General features: G+C 61.9%; 2 protein-coding genes across 8 annotated transcripts in view; one reads left to right on the top strand and one right to left on the bottom strand.

Annotated features, from left to right (window-relative positions):
- Meis2 (Meis homeobox 2) overlaps window positions 1-16,000 on the bottom strand; it is a 174,338-nt gene that overhangs the window by 3,654 nt on the left and 154,684 nt on the right. For all 5 annotated transcript variants that reach the window (XM_048331942.1, XM_048331939.1, XM_048331940.1 and 2 more), the window contains exon 10: window positions 844-902. In XM_048331942.1, coding sequence (XP_048187899.1) covers window positions 844-902 — 59 coding nt within the window. The remainder of the gene's footprint in view (window positions 1-843; window positions 903-16,000) is intronic.
- Cdin1 (CDAN1 interacting nuclease 1) overlaps window positions 1-16,000 on the top strand; it is a 210,017-nt gene that overhangs the window by 185,446 nt on the left and 8,571 nt on the right. The gene's annotated exons all lie outside the window — the stretch shown is intronic.

Raw genomic sequence — 16,000 nt, 5'->3', positions numbered from 1 at the left:
CACTCAGGAGTGGACAGGCGGGAGTGGACACTCGGGAGTGGACAGGCGGGAGTGGACGCTCGGGAGTGGACAGGCGGGAGTGGACAGGCGGGAGTGGACGCTCGGGAGTGGACAGGCGGGAGTGGACAGGCGGGAGTGGACAGGCAGGAGTGGACGCTCGGGAGTGGACAGGCGGGAGTGGACAGGCGGGAGTGGACGCTGGGGAGCGGACAGGCGGGAGTGGACGCTCAGGAGTGGACAGGCGGGAGTGGACGCTGGGGAGTGGACAGGCGGGAGTGGACGCTCGGGAGTGGACGCTGGGGAGTGGACAGGCGGGAGTGGAGGCTCGGGAGTGGACTGGCCGGCTCTGGTGGAATCGTGTGGTCGTGATGGCCGGGTGCGGGCCCCTCCCTGCGTCTGGCGGAGGAGGGTGGGTGGGTGGGTTTTCCTGGGGGTCGCGCACTCAGGCGCTGCCGGCGAGGCAGCGTGGCGGGCAGCGGGCGCGCCGTGAGTGGGGTCACCGCGGCCTTGGGCGGGCGCCCTTCCCAGTCATACAGAGACTGAGAAGCGGTTCAGGAGCATGGGGCGGGCGCTGCGGTGAGCACCCACCCGAGAAGCCGCTTCCTGGGGCAGAGTTTAGAGGGCATTCAGGGGGAGATCCCCCAGAAGGCTGGGCTCCTTCCCTAGCATGCGGGGCGCTGGGGACGCACAACCCCGGGACTGCGGATACCCTGGGACTGCGGACACCCCGAGACTGTGGACACCCCAGGACTACCGACACCCCGGGACTACGGACACCCCGGGACTACTGACACCCCAGGACTACGGACACCCCCTGACTACGGACACCCCGGGACTACTTGCCTGCTCGATTCGACTGGTCGATCATGGGCTGCACTATTCTCCTCCTGGCGTTAATAAACCTGAAACAGACAGGGAGCCTCGTCACCCACCGGGGGGCTTGCACGCCCGTGTGCACACCCTCGGAAGTCCCTTCCCAACTCAAAGGCCTTCTCCCCAGCAGTGATCACAGCCCAGTTGTAGCCCTGCGTGTGCACGCACACGCACGCACATGCACACACACGCACACACACGCGCGCACGCTGGGAGGGCCAGCCGGCTCCGTGGGGAAGCCGCCCTCCCGTGGCCCGGGCCTGTGGGATGAGCGGGATCTGGTGAGGGGTCGTGGGCCGGTCCGGGGTCGTCGCCCCCCCCCCCGCCCCGCAGCTGGCCTCCACGGGGCCCGGCCCGCGCCCTCGGAAGGGACGGTGGGGTCAGCAGGGCCGTCCACTGGGCCGGCTCGCGGTTCATCACCGCGCAGCGGGTCGCAAGCGCTGGGCCTGCAAAGCCGGGGTCGCGCGGGGGGTCGCGCCAGCTGGGGTCGCGGGGGCCGGGCGGGGCCGCTTGGGAGGGGAGGGACGGGCTCGAAGCGGCCGAGCGCCCGGCCCCGGGTCCCCGGTTCAAGCCCTGTGCCCAAAACACCACGAGCCGCGGGGGCGGCGAGGCTCGCGGGGCGGAGCGCCAGCCTGGAGCGCAGAGTCCCCGCCGGGGGGGGGGGGGGGGGGGGGGGGGGGGGGCGCCCCGCCGCCACGGCCCCGCCCGCCCTCGTGGGGAGGGGGTGGGGGGAGCACGGGGCGCCCCCCCCCGCGGGGAGTCCTCAAGATGGACGCATCCGTCCGCGGGGCCGCCGGGTGGGCGCCGCGAGGCCTCTGCTGCCCGCACCCCCGACCACGACCCCAACCCTGACCCCCAACCCCGACCCCCCAAACCCCCGACCCCGACCCCAACCCTGACCCCCAACCCCGACCCCCAAACCCCCGACCCCGACCCCAACCCTGACCCCCAACCCCGACCCCCAAACCCCCAACCCCGACCCCCAAACCCCCGACCCCCGACCCCGACCCCCAAACCCCCAACCCCGACCCCCAAACCCCCGACCCCCGACCCCGACCCCCAAACCCCCGACCCCGACCCCAACCCTGACCCCCAACCCCGACCCCCAAACCCCCGACCCCGACCCCAACCCTGACCCCCCAACCCCGACCCCGACCCCCAAACCCCCGACCCCAACCCCGGACCCCGACCCCCAAACCCCAACCCCAACCCCGACCCCCGACCCCCAAACCCCCGACCCCGACCCCCAAACCCCCGGCCCCAACCCCGACCCCGACCCCCAAACCCCCGACCCCAACCCCGACCCCCAAACCCCAACCCCAACCCCGACCCCAACCCCGACCCCCAAACCCCGGACCCCGGCCCCCAAACCCCCGACCCCGACCCCCAAACCCCAACCCCGACCCCCAAACCCCCGACCCCGACCCCCGACCCCGACCCCCGACCGGGCGCCTGCACCACAGCGTGTGGCGCAGGCGGAGCCTGGATTCCCGCCTGGACCCCGCAGCTCCCCTGCGGGCACTGGGCGCTCTGCGCACCGCTCCGCACCACCACACTCCGCTCTGCACCCCGCACCGCGCCCCACCGCGCCCCCCACCGCGCACCCGCACCCCACCGCACCCCCCACCGCGCATCCTGCACTGCACCCCGCACACCACCCGCGCACCCCGCACTCGGCTCCGGCTCCGCACCGCACTCCGCCGAGGGTTTGGCTGCGTTCAGGCTCCGTGGGCCGCTCTGCGTTTGCGGTGTCGCGCGGTGTGCGTGGCCCGCGGGGCCGCGTCTTGGCCACGCCGAGCTCTGCCCCATCCTCTCACATCACGACGCGCCCCAGGGTCAGCCGGCTCCGGCTTCCCGGGAAGCTCCGCGCTCAAGTCCTGTGGTCCCCAGGCACCCCCCCCCCCCGCCTCCGCCCCGTTCCCAGCCCCCGGTCCCCAGCCCCTCCATCCCCAGCCCCCCCCGTCCCCAACCCCCCATCTTCAGCCCCCCTGCCCTGGTCCCCAGCCCCCCAGTTCCCAGACCCCCCCAGTCCCCAACCTCCATCTTCAGGCCCCCCCCCCCGCCCCGGTCCCCAGCCCCCAGCCCCGCGGGGCCCAGCAGGCTTCCTGAACAACTCCAAGGCATGACACTGAGATGGGAAGTCACCCCCCCCCCACCAGTGCCAGCCCCCCACCTGCCCCCCAAGACACCCACAACCACAGCGTGCGATGTGGCCGCCAGACTGTACACAGAAACCGTAGCAAAATGACATCCCAGAACGAGGTGACCTGGGCTTCCGCCACCTATCTGTGTGCTCCTCCTATCTATCTGTGTGCTCCTCCTACCTGGGTGCTCCTCCCATCTATCTGTGTGCTCCTCCTATCTGTGTGCTCCTCCTACCTGGGTGCTCCTCCTATCTATCTGTGTGTGTGCTCCTCCTATCTGTGTGTGCTCCTCCTATCTGTGTGTGTGCTCCTCCTATCTATCTGTGTGCTCCTCCTATCTGTGTGCTCCTCCTACCTGGGTGCTCCTCCCATCTGTGTGCTCCTCCTATCTGTGTGCTCCTCCTATCTATCTGTGTGCTCCTCCTATCTGTGTGCTCCTCCCATCTATCTGGGTGCTCCTCCTATCTATCTGGGTGCTCCTCCTATCTGGTGCTCCTCCTATCTATCTGGGTGCTCCTCCTATCTGTGTGTGCTCCTCCTATCTATCTCTGTGCTCCTATCTATCTGGGTGCTCCTCCCATCTATCTGGGTGCTCCTCCCATCTATCTGGGTGCTCCTCCTATCTATCTGGGTGCTCCTCCTATCTATCTCTGTGCTCCTCCTATCTATCTGGGTGCTCCTCCTATCTATCTGGGTGCTCCTCCTATCTATCTGGGTGCTCCCGCACCTTTCCAGGACCCAAGGAGCAAGCAGAACGTCAAGGTCCGGTTCTGCCTAAGTGTGGGAATGGAGCTGGGGTTGGAGCCACTCCTCTCTGCCCCGCGCTCCCTTCACGTGGAAAACGCAACTTGTTGTAGGAAGACGGAAGCCGCGTCTTCAAAAGGCTCGGCGGGCGCTTAGATATCAACTGGGCCTCGCAGAGCAGCATTTTGATGAGTTAAGTGTAAATGAATCAGTCACATATGGATTAAGTTATCCTTGGATTTCACACGGGTTTGAAAAATAGGGGGAAAGAGGGTCTTGGCAAAAAGCATTTTGGACTTTGCCAAACCTAAAGCATTTGAGAAATTGCTGAAGACATCCAACTAACCAAAACGTAGCTGCCGCACCCAACCTGAATGAAGACTCCCACAAGTTATTTCCAGTTCAAAGACTGCTAGGTTTCTCATCTGTATCTGATACGAAAAAAATCCTCCCAAGTTTTAATGTCATTGTAAAGCGAGTTTTGAGGCTGTAGACGCATAACGCATTTCTCTATTGGTAGAAACAATTTAAACCTAAGTTTTAAAGTCTTCTTAGCTTCTCAAGCAGTTCTTTAAAATAATCCGAGTGTAGACCACGGTACCGAGTCTGGCGCCTTAGCCAGGGCTGACTTTTAGAAAGAGCTGCCATCAGCCTCCTCGGGGCACTCTGGGGCCATAGATGGTCCCGACGGTGGGGGCTTGCCGAGTGGGGGCTTGAACCCCGGCTCACAGAGAACCCCGGCCCCAGGACCACTAGCACGGCGTCCTGCTCTAAGGAGATGGGGACAGAAAATGCACCCTTAGTCCGTGTGCTCTCTAAGAATGATCTAGCAGCACGTTAGCCTCAGGTGACCTACTGTAGGAGCGCATTCAGTGACTATCCCAGACCACGAGACCTTCCCAAGTCAACTCAGAGGCAGAAGCTTACCCACAGAGCCGTCCAGGGAAAGGGCCTTGCCCCCGACGGCGAGGGGCCCCAAGCCCCACCTTGTTGTCCTGCCGGAGCAACGCCCCCATCCCCCCCATCCACAAAGCCAAACATTTTTTGGCATTGGATGAAATCAGACAAGCTTCAGTGTCGCGACGCACAGTTCCCGCCGAAGCCGCGTGATTCTTGATGGCTAGTGGGGTACACGGGCGCCCCCTTTCCCGCTTATCAACACCCCCCCTTCTTCCTGAGTCACGATTCCAGCCACACCTGGAAACCAGCGCCTGCGGGCCAGGAAGTTGCGGGGCAAGCGGGCGGCCGGGCGCGGGGCGGAGCACCATGGAGAGGACTCCGTCCCCGTCCCGTGGGGAGGGCCGGGGGGCTCAGGCGGGGCTCGCACCCGCCGCCTGCCCAGCTTCTCCGCGTTTCGCGACGAATGGGAAGACGCAAGCCCTTCTGCACCGGTCGGGGCTGCGAGTGGGGCTTTCTCGGTAGGACATTGAAACCGCTCGACCAGGGGACCGGACAGACCAGCAGCAGCCCGCGTGTGCTGGGGTGCGTGCGTGGTCGAGTCCCGCGAGTGTCCGCACCCCGGCCGGGGTTCGCATCTGCTCACACCTGTTAACACACACCGAGGATCCGCCCATCGACCGGCGAGACTTAAGCACGAGGTGAATCTGAAAGCTTCATCTGGAGCTCCCGTGCTGACTTCTAAAAGGCAAGTGCTGGCCTTCTGCCGTGCTCTTTCAGGGGCTCCCCTCAACTTCCAGGAGCCCCCCCCCGTGTCCATCACTGGAATGCCCTCCTCTGACCCCATCCTCAGAGCAATGTACAGAGGAGCATCAAGAGGAGGGCCAGCCAGGGCCTCGTGTTCTCTGCCCTTTGCTTGCGGGGTAACTCGGTGCAAGTCTATTCAACCTTCCCAAGCCTCAGATTGTTCCCCATCCACAAAGTGGCCAAACAGCTAGGCAGGCCTGGATTATTTGGAGGCTTGAGAGAGATTGTGTGTGATTATAATATAATTATGGTTACATTATCATATCATATTAACAATGTCAAATAGAACGTATCATACATTACCATAAATAGATCGATGGATAGTTGGCGCAGTGGCTGGCATATAGCAAGAGCTCATTAAATACCAGCTTATAGTCAAAAATGTACCTATCCAGTGCTGCTGCAGAGCTCTGTTCTCTCATAGGTAATAATTAGGAATAGATGTATAACTATTAGCAATACCCATGCTGGTTGATAAAAGGATAATAATGCGTTTCACTCCTACGAGGAGCACATGTCCATATGGTAGGGTCTTTCTAGAAATCACAGCTTACCCTATAATTAAGTGTAATGCCGCAGAGGGGCTCTGGGCGCGGGGGCGGGCACCTGCTGGGGAGGAGGAGGAGAGGAGAGCGCCGCGCGGACTCACACTCCCTAAGTGCTCCCCCAGTTCTTGCCGCTGTGCTCCTGAAACCAGCGGGGTCAACATCACCTCCAGCCTCGTAAAACACAGGAATGAGTGCCAGTGGCCGCCACCCCGGGTCTTCATGCTCCAAGCCCTCGGAGGTCGCCCACGTGTCTCGGCATCTCGGAAGCCCTGCTGTGAGCCACATCTCCAGCTGCAGGGCTCTGCCGGAGCGCGGACACCTGCAAAGGTCACGGCTTCCTTTTGTTTGGATGCCGGTCTTGGGGTCTGAACCCAGGACCTAGGCTTCTTTTGCTCAAGGCTAACGCTGGACCGCTTGAGCCACAGCTCCTCTTCCAGCTTTCCTGTGATTCACTGGAGATGAGAGTCTCGCAGACCTTCCTGCCCAGGCTGGCTTCAAACCTCGATCCTCAGATCTCAGCCCCCTGCGCGGCTGGGAGGACAGGCGTGCGCCATGCGCGTCCAACTATAAAGATGGAGTTTTAATTGTAAGTTTTAGCTACAAAAACACACATGCTACAGCCCTTCAGGTATCTCCCATCTAGACAGTCTTCTAATCGCGTGTCAGAGGAGCGCCAAGTTATAGGAATTTAACTCACTGTGTGCCGTCTGTGCCTCCTCGGCGAGAGGCGATAGAACGTTCCTGTGGAAACTGCTCACCGAGGCGGTCTCTCATGAACACAGAAAGCTTGGTTCCTTACTTGGCCAAGGCTCATGTGGCCAGTGTAGAGTTGTTGTTTTTTAAATGAGATTTGAGACATTTCCTCACAGTCAGGACACTGTCTTTTATGTCGTATATAATACAGAACTACAATAAACCCTGTTCCTGTGACTACAGTCACACCTGGTGGCGTGTGACAACATCACAGCAGGCCGGGGTCTTGAAGCACACTTACTCTTACAGAATGCTTCCAGATCATTCGCATGTGGCTATTTATCATGCACTTGGGAAGGTGATCTTTCAAAGCGACTTGAAAGCAGGGGCGGGCAAAACACAGAACAAAGCTTTTCATATCTAGGGTCTATCCTCTTAAAGATAAAATACTAAGTCAATAGACATAGCTGTAGCATATTACCCCACCCTGAACATGATTTATTGTGGATGGAAATCAACTAGAAGCTAAATACTTTGAAAGTTTTACTACTGACATTAACATCCCCTTGTTTGGATGTCTGCACACCTTATAGTGCTTCTGAGAACAACCCTGCAGACAGGGAAGATGGATCTACAGCGTCACGCAGCTCTGTTAACACAAAGGGTAGGAATTATCATTCTCAACGTATCTCTGAATACAGCAGCCCGACTAGGCTATGAAAACCAACCAGCCCCTTGATAATTACACACACTTATTGTCAGCTCCCATTCTGTTCCTAGGCGTGTACTAATTCACTCTAAGATTTAGAAGATGCCAACTGATCTAGAATGCAGTGTCTTCTTCGCGCGCCTCATCACCTTTGATTGAAGCATGAATTCTAGATCCTGCTTCTCGATGGAAACCACCGAAACCGTGGCTTGCCAAAAGTGCATCAAGCTGTTTAGCGGTCGTGGAGTGGAGACGTTTGAAGAGATGAAAGCGCACTCGCGGCTGTGCTGAGGATGGGCCTCTGATTAGCTCGTCATCTGCTGGGAAGGAGACGCGGGCTCAGCCCCGCACAGGCTAGCAGGACAGCTGTTAGCTGCCTGTCAAGCCCTCGAGTGGACAACGAGTCCAGGAGCAAAAATGTCACTCCTTTGATCTGGCAAGGAGCAGCTGCTGATTTATAGAGCAGGACTTTGTTCTTCCGTTCTATTTTACTTTCTTTCCTAAGGCAGAACCACAAAATGCAGGAGGAAAAAAAAGTGCCGTTCCCAGCACATCAACAAGCTCTGACAACTGCAACAGGGTTTTCCTTGGCCCTGACAAAGCTCTCGGGCAGCTCCTTTGAGCTCCCTGGCCCCCCTTTCCCCACCGCCTCCATTTTTGCAACACGATAGTGATTGTTTAATTCAGCTTCTGTAAATGGAATGGACTGTGGCCAGCCAGCCCGGGGCATAAACACCTGTGTGCAGGAGGCCGCGCCGCGGCGGCCCTCGTCCTCACCGTGGCTTTACCCAGTGAGCTTCTATTCTTTGTGTCACCGGCTTACAGGGACCACAGTTGATCTGTGTCCTCTGCAGTGGCCTCGCACGCTTTCACTCAAAGAGCAAAAAGATTGGGCTCTTTTTATCCGAAGGCCGACAGGTCCATCGAGGCTGCTGTGTAAAGTCTGTAATATTATCCACCACTGCAAGCTCAATTAACACCTAGGCTTTGGAAAAATGCAATATCAAAGGTGCCAAAAGGTTGATTCCATCCCCACTCATCTGTGCTGACATCAGCCTCCCCGTGGAGCCCACAAGGAAAGGACGCCAGTGGCGGCGTGCGCACCGACCACGTGTGTCGCCGCGCTAACAACTAAGTGGCGTTGGGGCTCCTCGCGTTCTCAAAGGGTCTCTGGGGTCAGGGGTGTCACAGGCAGCCGTGTGCGGCCTTAAGTTACTGGGGGGGGTCATTATCACAGAGAGAGACCTGCTCTAGTTGACTCTGGGGGCTTCGTAGGTGCGACTCCCTGAGTCCAAGGGAAAACCTGGGGTTGGGAGATGCTAGGACTGAAGGGGGAGGGAGGGTGGAAATCCCTGCGCTGCTGGGTCACCGCGCGCTGCGTCTGCCCTCCGCTCCCGTGGTGACTCCAGGAGGAACGGGTTTTTTTCTCAGCATCCTTTCTTGCTTTGCCCTACTACCTGTGGCGAGTCAAGAACTAGTAGAGCACCTTGCCCACTGCCGTCAGAGAGGGTGCTGGCTGGCAGCCGCCGCCCCTGGAGCTGAGTGGCTCCCGAGACTGGCTTCGGGGTGGGGAGGAGGGGAGGAAAAGGAAGCAAGGATAGAGGAGCAAGCAGAACCCAAGGCCTGTTTGTATCATCTTTAGTTCTAAGAAAGCTAGAAGGTGCTTACACGTGCGTGCGTGAGCCTGTGCGCACAGGCTGGTCCTCCACCGCCCGGGCTCGGGCTCCCAGGGCTGTCCCCCCAGCCTTTTCACTCAAGGCTAGCACTCCATCAGCTGAGCTACGGCTCCACCTTGGGCTTTTTGGTGGTTAATAGACTCTGGCCTGGGCTGGCTTAAAACCACAAACCTTAGATCTCAGTCTCCCGAGGAGCGCGGATTACAGGTGTGAGCCACCAGCGTGCCTTCAGGATGAACAATTTTTAAGGGTCATAATAATCTGCATATGTCATAATTTACATTCCTTACTCTATACTCAAACAAAAAGGACAAAGACAGAGTCATATATAATACGAGCTTATTATATATAGTTGTGTGGTGTCTTTCCCACGGTGTGGAGGCCTTGTGTGTGGCGGACAGCTCACCTGCCGGTTGCAAAGCCTTAAATTCCCTTCCACACCACACACACACACTCACACACACACACACAATAGTTAGCAACTAACTTCTTGGAAAAAAGAAAGTAGACGCAGATTGAAAGAATGCAGAAAACTGAAGGGAGGAAAGCAAGGGAATGGCTTGTTTTCAGACACAGATGCAGGCCCGGGTGGCCTGCTGAGCGAGGGAGAGAGAAGGGCGTGATGGGGGCCGCCTCCCAGCCTTGGGCTCGAACCCCGGTGACGGTCCGCAGGCCCCCGGGTGAGGTGCTCGAGGGACAAGTTGAACCCCTAATATTCTTGAGTGGTGGAATGAGAAAATAGGGTATTTAAAGAAGACCTCTCCACACAGCCACGCAGGGAGGGGATCCGCGGAACTAAATCCAGAAAGGAAGGTGGGGGAGCGCGCTTGTCTTCCCAGGCAGAGTGGGGGAAGTGGAATGGGCTCCGGGAAGGTGGCAGAAATGCAAACAGGGAACATTTGGTGTGGAGGATTGCTTTTGCACTGGGTTTCGATGGCAAAGGAGAGAAAGATATAAAGAGATAAAAGACTGAGACTCTTTCACATTAAGATATGGGCTTGATGAGAACTGGAAATTGGTTTTTGATGCCTCGGCACTGTAGTGGGGAGGGGAAACTCCACCTTCCGAATGTGACCCGTGGGCTGGCAGGGAGACTGAGCCGAGAAGATTCTAAGGAAGAGTCTCATCCCTTCAGAGCCCTGCAAGCTTCATCTCCACCACCAGCCACCGCAGCGGGAAGGAGCTGGCTGCTCCAAAGCTGACTTCCTGTCAGCCCCTCCTCTGCTGCTGGTTGGCCAGGTCAGCCGTCAGCTGACAAGTTCTTTGTCCAGGGCCCCAGGTCTGGGAGGCCCCGTGTGTGGGAGGCCAGGTGTCTGTCCACTGAGCTCCGAGATGATTACAGACATGGCGCGTGGTGTGCTGTGACGATCTGCACTCAATTTCAAACTTGAGAACAGTGTTAATAATGGCACTCACCAGATACGGAAAACTGGAATGTGAGAAAAGTATGTATCTGTGAAAGTATACAAATATGTGTGTGTGCGCGTGCGCACACACGTGCACATGATACCATGTGTTTTTAAGCAATAACAAAAGACAATCAAGGGCAGGGTTTCTCCAGATAGTGACAACTAATTTAGAAGAAATTGATGGAACAAAGCGTCACATTTAAAAGGGACTCCATTAAGTGTGATGGCTTCCAAATTGCGCCTTCTTTCAAACGATATTGTTCTTTTAAAATGAGCTTTTAAGGTGAAAAATATAGCACTTGGCCCAATCTGGTGTGGAAACAAATGGTCTCTACTCGGCCAGAGCACCCTGAGGCGGAGGGCAGCCCTGGAGGGGGAGGGGGAGGACAGCCCTGGAGGGGGCGGGGGTAGGACAGCCCTGGAGGGGGCAGGGGTAGGACAGCCCTGGAGGGAGGGTCTACCCCACGCGACCCCTGACTGACAGCAGCAGGGCGCTGCTTCAAGGCGAGTGGCGTGAGCGTTGTGGAAGGGCTCTCGTGAGTTGTGGAAGGACTTGTGAGCGTTGTGGAAGGGCTCTCGTGAGTTGTGGAAGGACTTGTGAGCGTTGTGGAAGGGCTCTCGTGAGTTGTGGAAGGACTCTGGTATCGAGCCGGTGTAAAGAAAGGATGTTTCCGGACGGCGTCTTGGAAAGGTGGTCGGTCCTGTCTCAATCACACTGCTTTCTTTAAATTGTGAGCTTGGTGTCTTGTTTGAGAGGCTGAGATTTTAACACTTGCAAAGGCAGCCACGAGTGAGAAATCTTCGAGGTGTTAAACTTTAGAGTGGCTTCAACCCAAAATATGAAAAAATGAGACTAAAACATGGCAAGTCAAGTAATACTAAGACGACCCAGCAAGCAACACCGCGTAAACACACGTAGATTCCTAGGGTTTTTTCTACTCACGTCAAATGCTAACTCAGCAGCTCGCGCTGGCCTTTGCCAGAAGGACCCACGGGTGAATATCAAAGGCTAAGACATCTTACAACTTACTTTAAATAAAGTGCAAGCTCTTAGTAGTGAGACCTACACCTCTCCCAGTTATCTTTAAAGCATAGTAATTGTATTATGTTATCGAGTGGAATGTAAGACTTTATGTCCTCCCAACTACCACCTTCAAGCGTGGGAGACCAGATCCTCCATACTTTCCAGACTGCCTTTCCTCCCTAACAAAGCTTTGACGGGGTCGCGTGTGGGGTGGCATCCCGTGTCCCCTCTAGAGACGCCCCACGCGGTCTTTCCCGTGCGATGCCTTTATTGGCAGCAAAACTGTTAGCGCCCTCAGGTCGTAATCCTAAGGCGTGGAGGGCGGGCGGGCGCCCCGCCGGCTCCAGTCCTCAGGTATTTCAGGGCCAGGTGGGGTCGGGGTCACCCGCAGAGCAGGCGTGACCTCGCGCCCTGGCCTCGGCCCCGGTCCCACGTGGCGCTGCAGTTTCCACGCGAGTTTCTCATCTCCTAGGCTTGCTTAGTGACGCGACTTCAGACACGGCGGCGGCGCCCGAGGTTCCCCAGTCTATCAAGAGTCACCCTCACCGCCTCGGTAACTCGGGATCCGATGATCTGCGCGGGGACCCGAGGCCAGGGCGGGGCTGCGAGCCAGTGTCGCGACTGCAAGACGAGCGCCCCGCACCCCGCCGCCTGCGCCCCGCGTGGCCTCCTCCACCCGGCCTCCTCCGCCCCGCGTGGCCTCCTCCGCCCCGCGTGGCCTCCTCCACCCGGCCTCCTCCGCCCCGCGTGGCCTCCTCCACCCGGCCTCCTCCGCCCCGCGTGGCCTCCTCCGCCCGGCCTCCTCCGCCCCGCGTGGCCTCCTCCGCCCCGCGTGGCCTCCTCCGCCCCGCGTGTCCTCCTCCGCCCGGCGTGTCCTCCTCCGCCCGGCGTGTCCTCCTCCGCCCGGCGTGTCCTCCTCCGCCCGGCCTCCTCCGCCCCGCGTGGCCTCCTCCGCCCCGCGTGGCCTCCTCCGCCCCGCGTGGCCTCCTCCGCCCCGCGTGTCCTCCTCCGCCCGGCGTGTCCTCCTCCGCCCCGCGTGGCCTCCTCCGCCCCGCGTGGCCTCCTCCGCCCGGCCTCCTCCGCCCCGCGTGGCCTCCTCCGCCCCGCGTGGCCTCCTCCGCCCCGCGTGGCCTCCCCCACCCGGCCTCCGCCCCGCGTGGCCTCCTCCGCCCTGCGTGGCCTCCTCCGGCGCGGCTCTCCCGCGTCTCACGGGGCACGCTCCACGCCCTGGGCGGAGGGAGGGGCCGAGGCCGAGCACAGGCCCATCCTACGCCGCCGTCCGCATCCCCACCCCCGTCCTCTGCGTGGGCCGTGGCGTGGGTTAAGGCTCCGTGACGCGGAGGAGGAAGGAGAGAGGCGCGGCCCGCCCCGACTGAAGTGGGGGCACGTGGGGGGGCGCAGTGTAGGCGGGGCGCCTTTGAGAGGGTCCTGTGTGGGTGGGGCAGGGCGCCTGTGGGCGGGGCGGGGAGCCTGTGGGCGGGGCCTGTGTGGGCAGGGCCTGTGTGGGCGGGGCCCGTGTGGGCAAGGTGGTTGTGGGCGGGGCCTTGTGGGCAGAGGAGCTGTGGGCGGGGCCCATGTGGGCAGAGGGGCTGTGGGCGGGGCCCGTGTGGGCAGAGGGGGCTGTGGGCGGGGCCCGTGTGGGCAGGGCGGTTGTGGGCGGGGCCCGCGTGGGCAGGGCGGTTGTGGGCGGGGCCCGTGTGGGCAGAGGGGTGGTGGGCGGGGCCCGTGTGGGCAGAGGGGTGGTGGGCGGGGCCCGTGTGGGCAGGGCGGTTGTGGGCGGGGCCCGTGTGGGCAGGGCGGCTGTGGGCGTGGCCCGCGTGGGCAGAGGGGTGGTGGGCGGGGCGTGCACGGGCGGGGAGCCGGGAGCCCTGTGCTCCAGGACAGGCGCGGGCCTCCCGGGCCTCGGGTCGCTGCCCGCCTCCGGGGCGCTTTTAAGATGGGGCCGCGGGGGTGGAAGCGCGGGCCGGGAGTTGCCCGTGGCATCTCCAGGGCGTCTCCCAGCTTGAAGGAGGACCCCACCTTCCGATGCCATCCCGGAGCCCACGGCCCAGGCCCTGCGGGGCGCTGGGGCGCAGCACCCCGTCCGCGGCACCCCCGTGGCTCCACTACAGACCCCTCACCCCCCACCCCACCCACCATCCACCCCACCCCAGCAACGCGGCAGCCAGACACAGGCAACCTGCTCCTGAGGATCTGGGGACGGGGGCTTCGGCTCTGGGCCTGGGCGCCGTCCCCAGCTCTCCGCCCCCGGAGCCACGGCCGCCCCGCCGGCTTCCCCGTGAGGGTGGGCTCCCCGCCCCCCCGCCCCGCCCCTTTCCCTCGCCGCTTCTCCCCCCTCCTGCTCACGGAAGCGTCTCACTTTGAACGCTCTCCTTCGGGCATTTTTCTCATGTTTAAGGTTTTGCTTCACAGTAATGGGTGGAAATGAAATCGTAACCCCGAGCACGGCCCGCGCGCCCCGCTCTGCGCGCTGGGAACCAGGCCCGCCGTGCTGGGGTTGCCGATGTCAGCCCGGCGATGGTGGGTGGGTGGGCGAGGAAGGGGGGAGGGGGAGGAGAAGGGTAAGGGGGGGCACATCAGATGGTCCTCGGCCCCCCACCCCCCATCAGTTCCATTTGTCGTTTACAGATCCTACAGGTACAACGTCAGCCCCTACCTACCGCTGCCTTAAACCTCCTGCCGGCCCCACCCGAGTCCGGCACGGCCCCGGCCCCCCCACAACCCAGCACGGCCCCGGCCCCCGGCCCCACCCAAGCCCGGCACGGCCCCGGCCGCCCCCTCAACCCAGCACGGCCCCGCCCCCCCCAGCCCAGCACGGCCCCGGCCCCCCTCCCAGCCCAGCCCGGCCCCCCCCAGCCCAGCCCGGCCCCCGGAAGCACACTCCGGCTGGCTTGCACGCGGCTCCCCGAGTGTGGAAGCCAGGCCCCCACACAAGCAGCTTCAGGTCCTTGCAGAATCAAGGCGCAATGGCAGAGACAAACACTGACCCTCACGGCGAGCGTCCAGTACCGGGCCAATCCCAGACACGCTGAGTTCCATCAGTTCCAAGCTCGCCGCCCAGCCCCTCCTCCGGTGCCCTCGGCCCCTGCGCCCTCGGCCCCTGCGCCCGCCGCCCAGCCCCTCCTCCGGCGCCCTCGGCCCCTGCGCCCGCCGCCCAGCCCCTCCTCCGGCGCCCTCAGCCCCTGCGCCCTCGGCCCCTGCGCCCGCCGCCCAGCCCCTCCTCCGGCGCCCTCGGCCCCTGCGCCCGCCGCCCCGCTCCGAGGCGGGAAGGCCTCCCGGAAGCGCGCTTCTCAATTATTTATACAGCCACACTTCCACATAATGGCAGCTTTACAACCAAACAAACAAGGCGCACTCTAGAATAGGGGAAAGCCGCAGAAGAGCTTTCTATGCAGAGGGGGGAGGGCAGGGCACGGGATGGCGACCGGATGCGCTCCCGCGAGCGTGCTGGGCCTTGCGGGCCACGGCCGCCCGGTGAGAGGTGACACGGCTCTGCACCCGGCTTGGCTTCTAATCCGCCACGTGTACATATACGGAGCAATGCAAACTTTATGTCTTCCTTTTACAAGTCTGTCTGGGGATAACCTAAGTCACGCCCGCCCGCCTCGTGGGCACGTGGCAGACAAGCGGCCAGACAGTCCCCTCTCTCATGGCTACGTCTGAAATGAACGACATGAAACTCCGGCCTGTGTGGTTCCTGGCACGTGGCTCAGTAAGTTGACGAGGCGGCGGCTCCGTCCACGCTGTGTGCGGCTTCCCACGCGAGCCCACAGGTGTGCCTGACGCGAACGGCACGAGGGCGGGGAAAAGGAGAGCGCCAGAGGAGGCCGGCGGGACTCCATTAGAACACGCGCCCATGTGCGTGACCGTGGCACGCTGCCCCTCTGTGCAACGTGGGCTGAAAACGCAAACCACGGAAAAACAAAGTGCAGCGGGCGGGGCAGTGGGAGGGGCTGCGGGCGGGGCAGTGGGAGGGGCTGCGGGCGGGGCAGTGGGAGGGGCTGCGGGCGGGGCCGTGGGAGGGGCTGCGGGCGGGGCCGTGGGAGGGGCAGCGGGCGGGGCAGTGGGAGGGGCTGCGGGCGGGGCAGTGGGCGGGGCTGCGGGGGCTGGGCGGGGCTGCGGCGGAGGGCGGGGCTGCGGGCGGGGCTGTGGGCGGGGCTGAGGGCGGGGCTGCGGGCGGGGCCGGGGTGGCCGCAGGGCGTCGTGGGCGGAGGGCGGGGACCCGGTGGCCGGCGTTCTGTGTGTGGCAATGACATTGGAACCCCCGTACGCAAGTCATATAGTAAATAAAAAAAAATGTAAGGAGCGCAGTGTTGTCCAGGCGAACTCCAAGCTCACGGCTGTGCTGAACAGGCCGAGGCTGGGGCGCAGCCGCTCGCTCGCGCCTCTCTCGAGGTGGGATCCACCGTTTTGCTTTGGCCCAAGAACCGCTGAGCCACAGGGGCGCGGCCGCCTGGAGCGCCCCCCGAAGCGCCC

The sequence above is a fragment of the Perognathus longimembris genome, chromosome 23, assembly GCF_023159225.1.
Source record: "Perognathus longimembris pacificus isolate PPM17 chromosome 23, ASM2315922v1, whole genome shotgun sequence".
NCBI lineage: Eukaryota > Metazoa > Chordata > Mammalia > Rodentia > Heteromyidae > Perognathus > Perognathus longimembris.
Note: the sequence above shows the minus strand (reverse complement) of the source record. Positions and strands in the feature narration are given on the sequence as shown.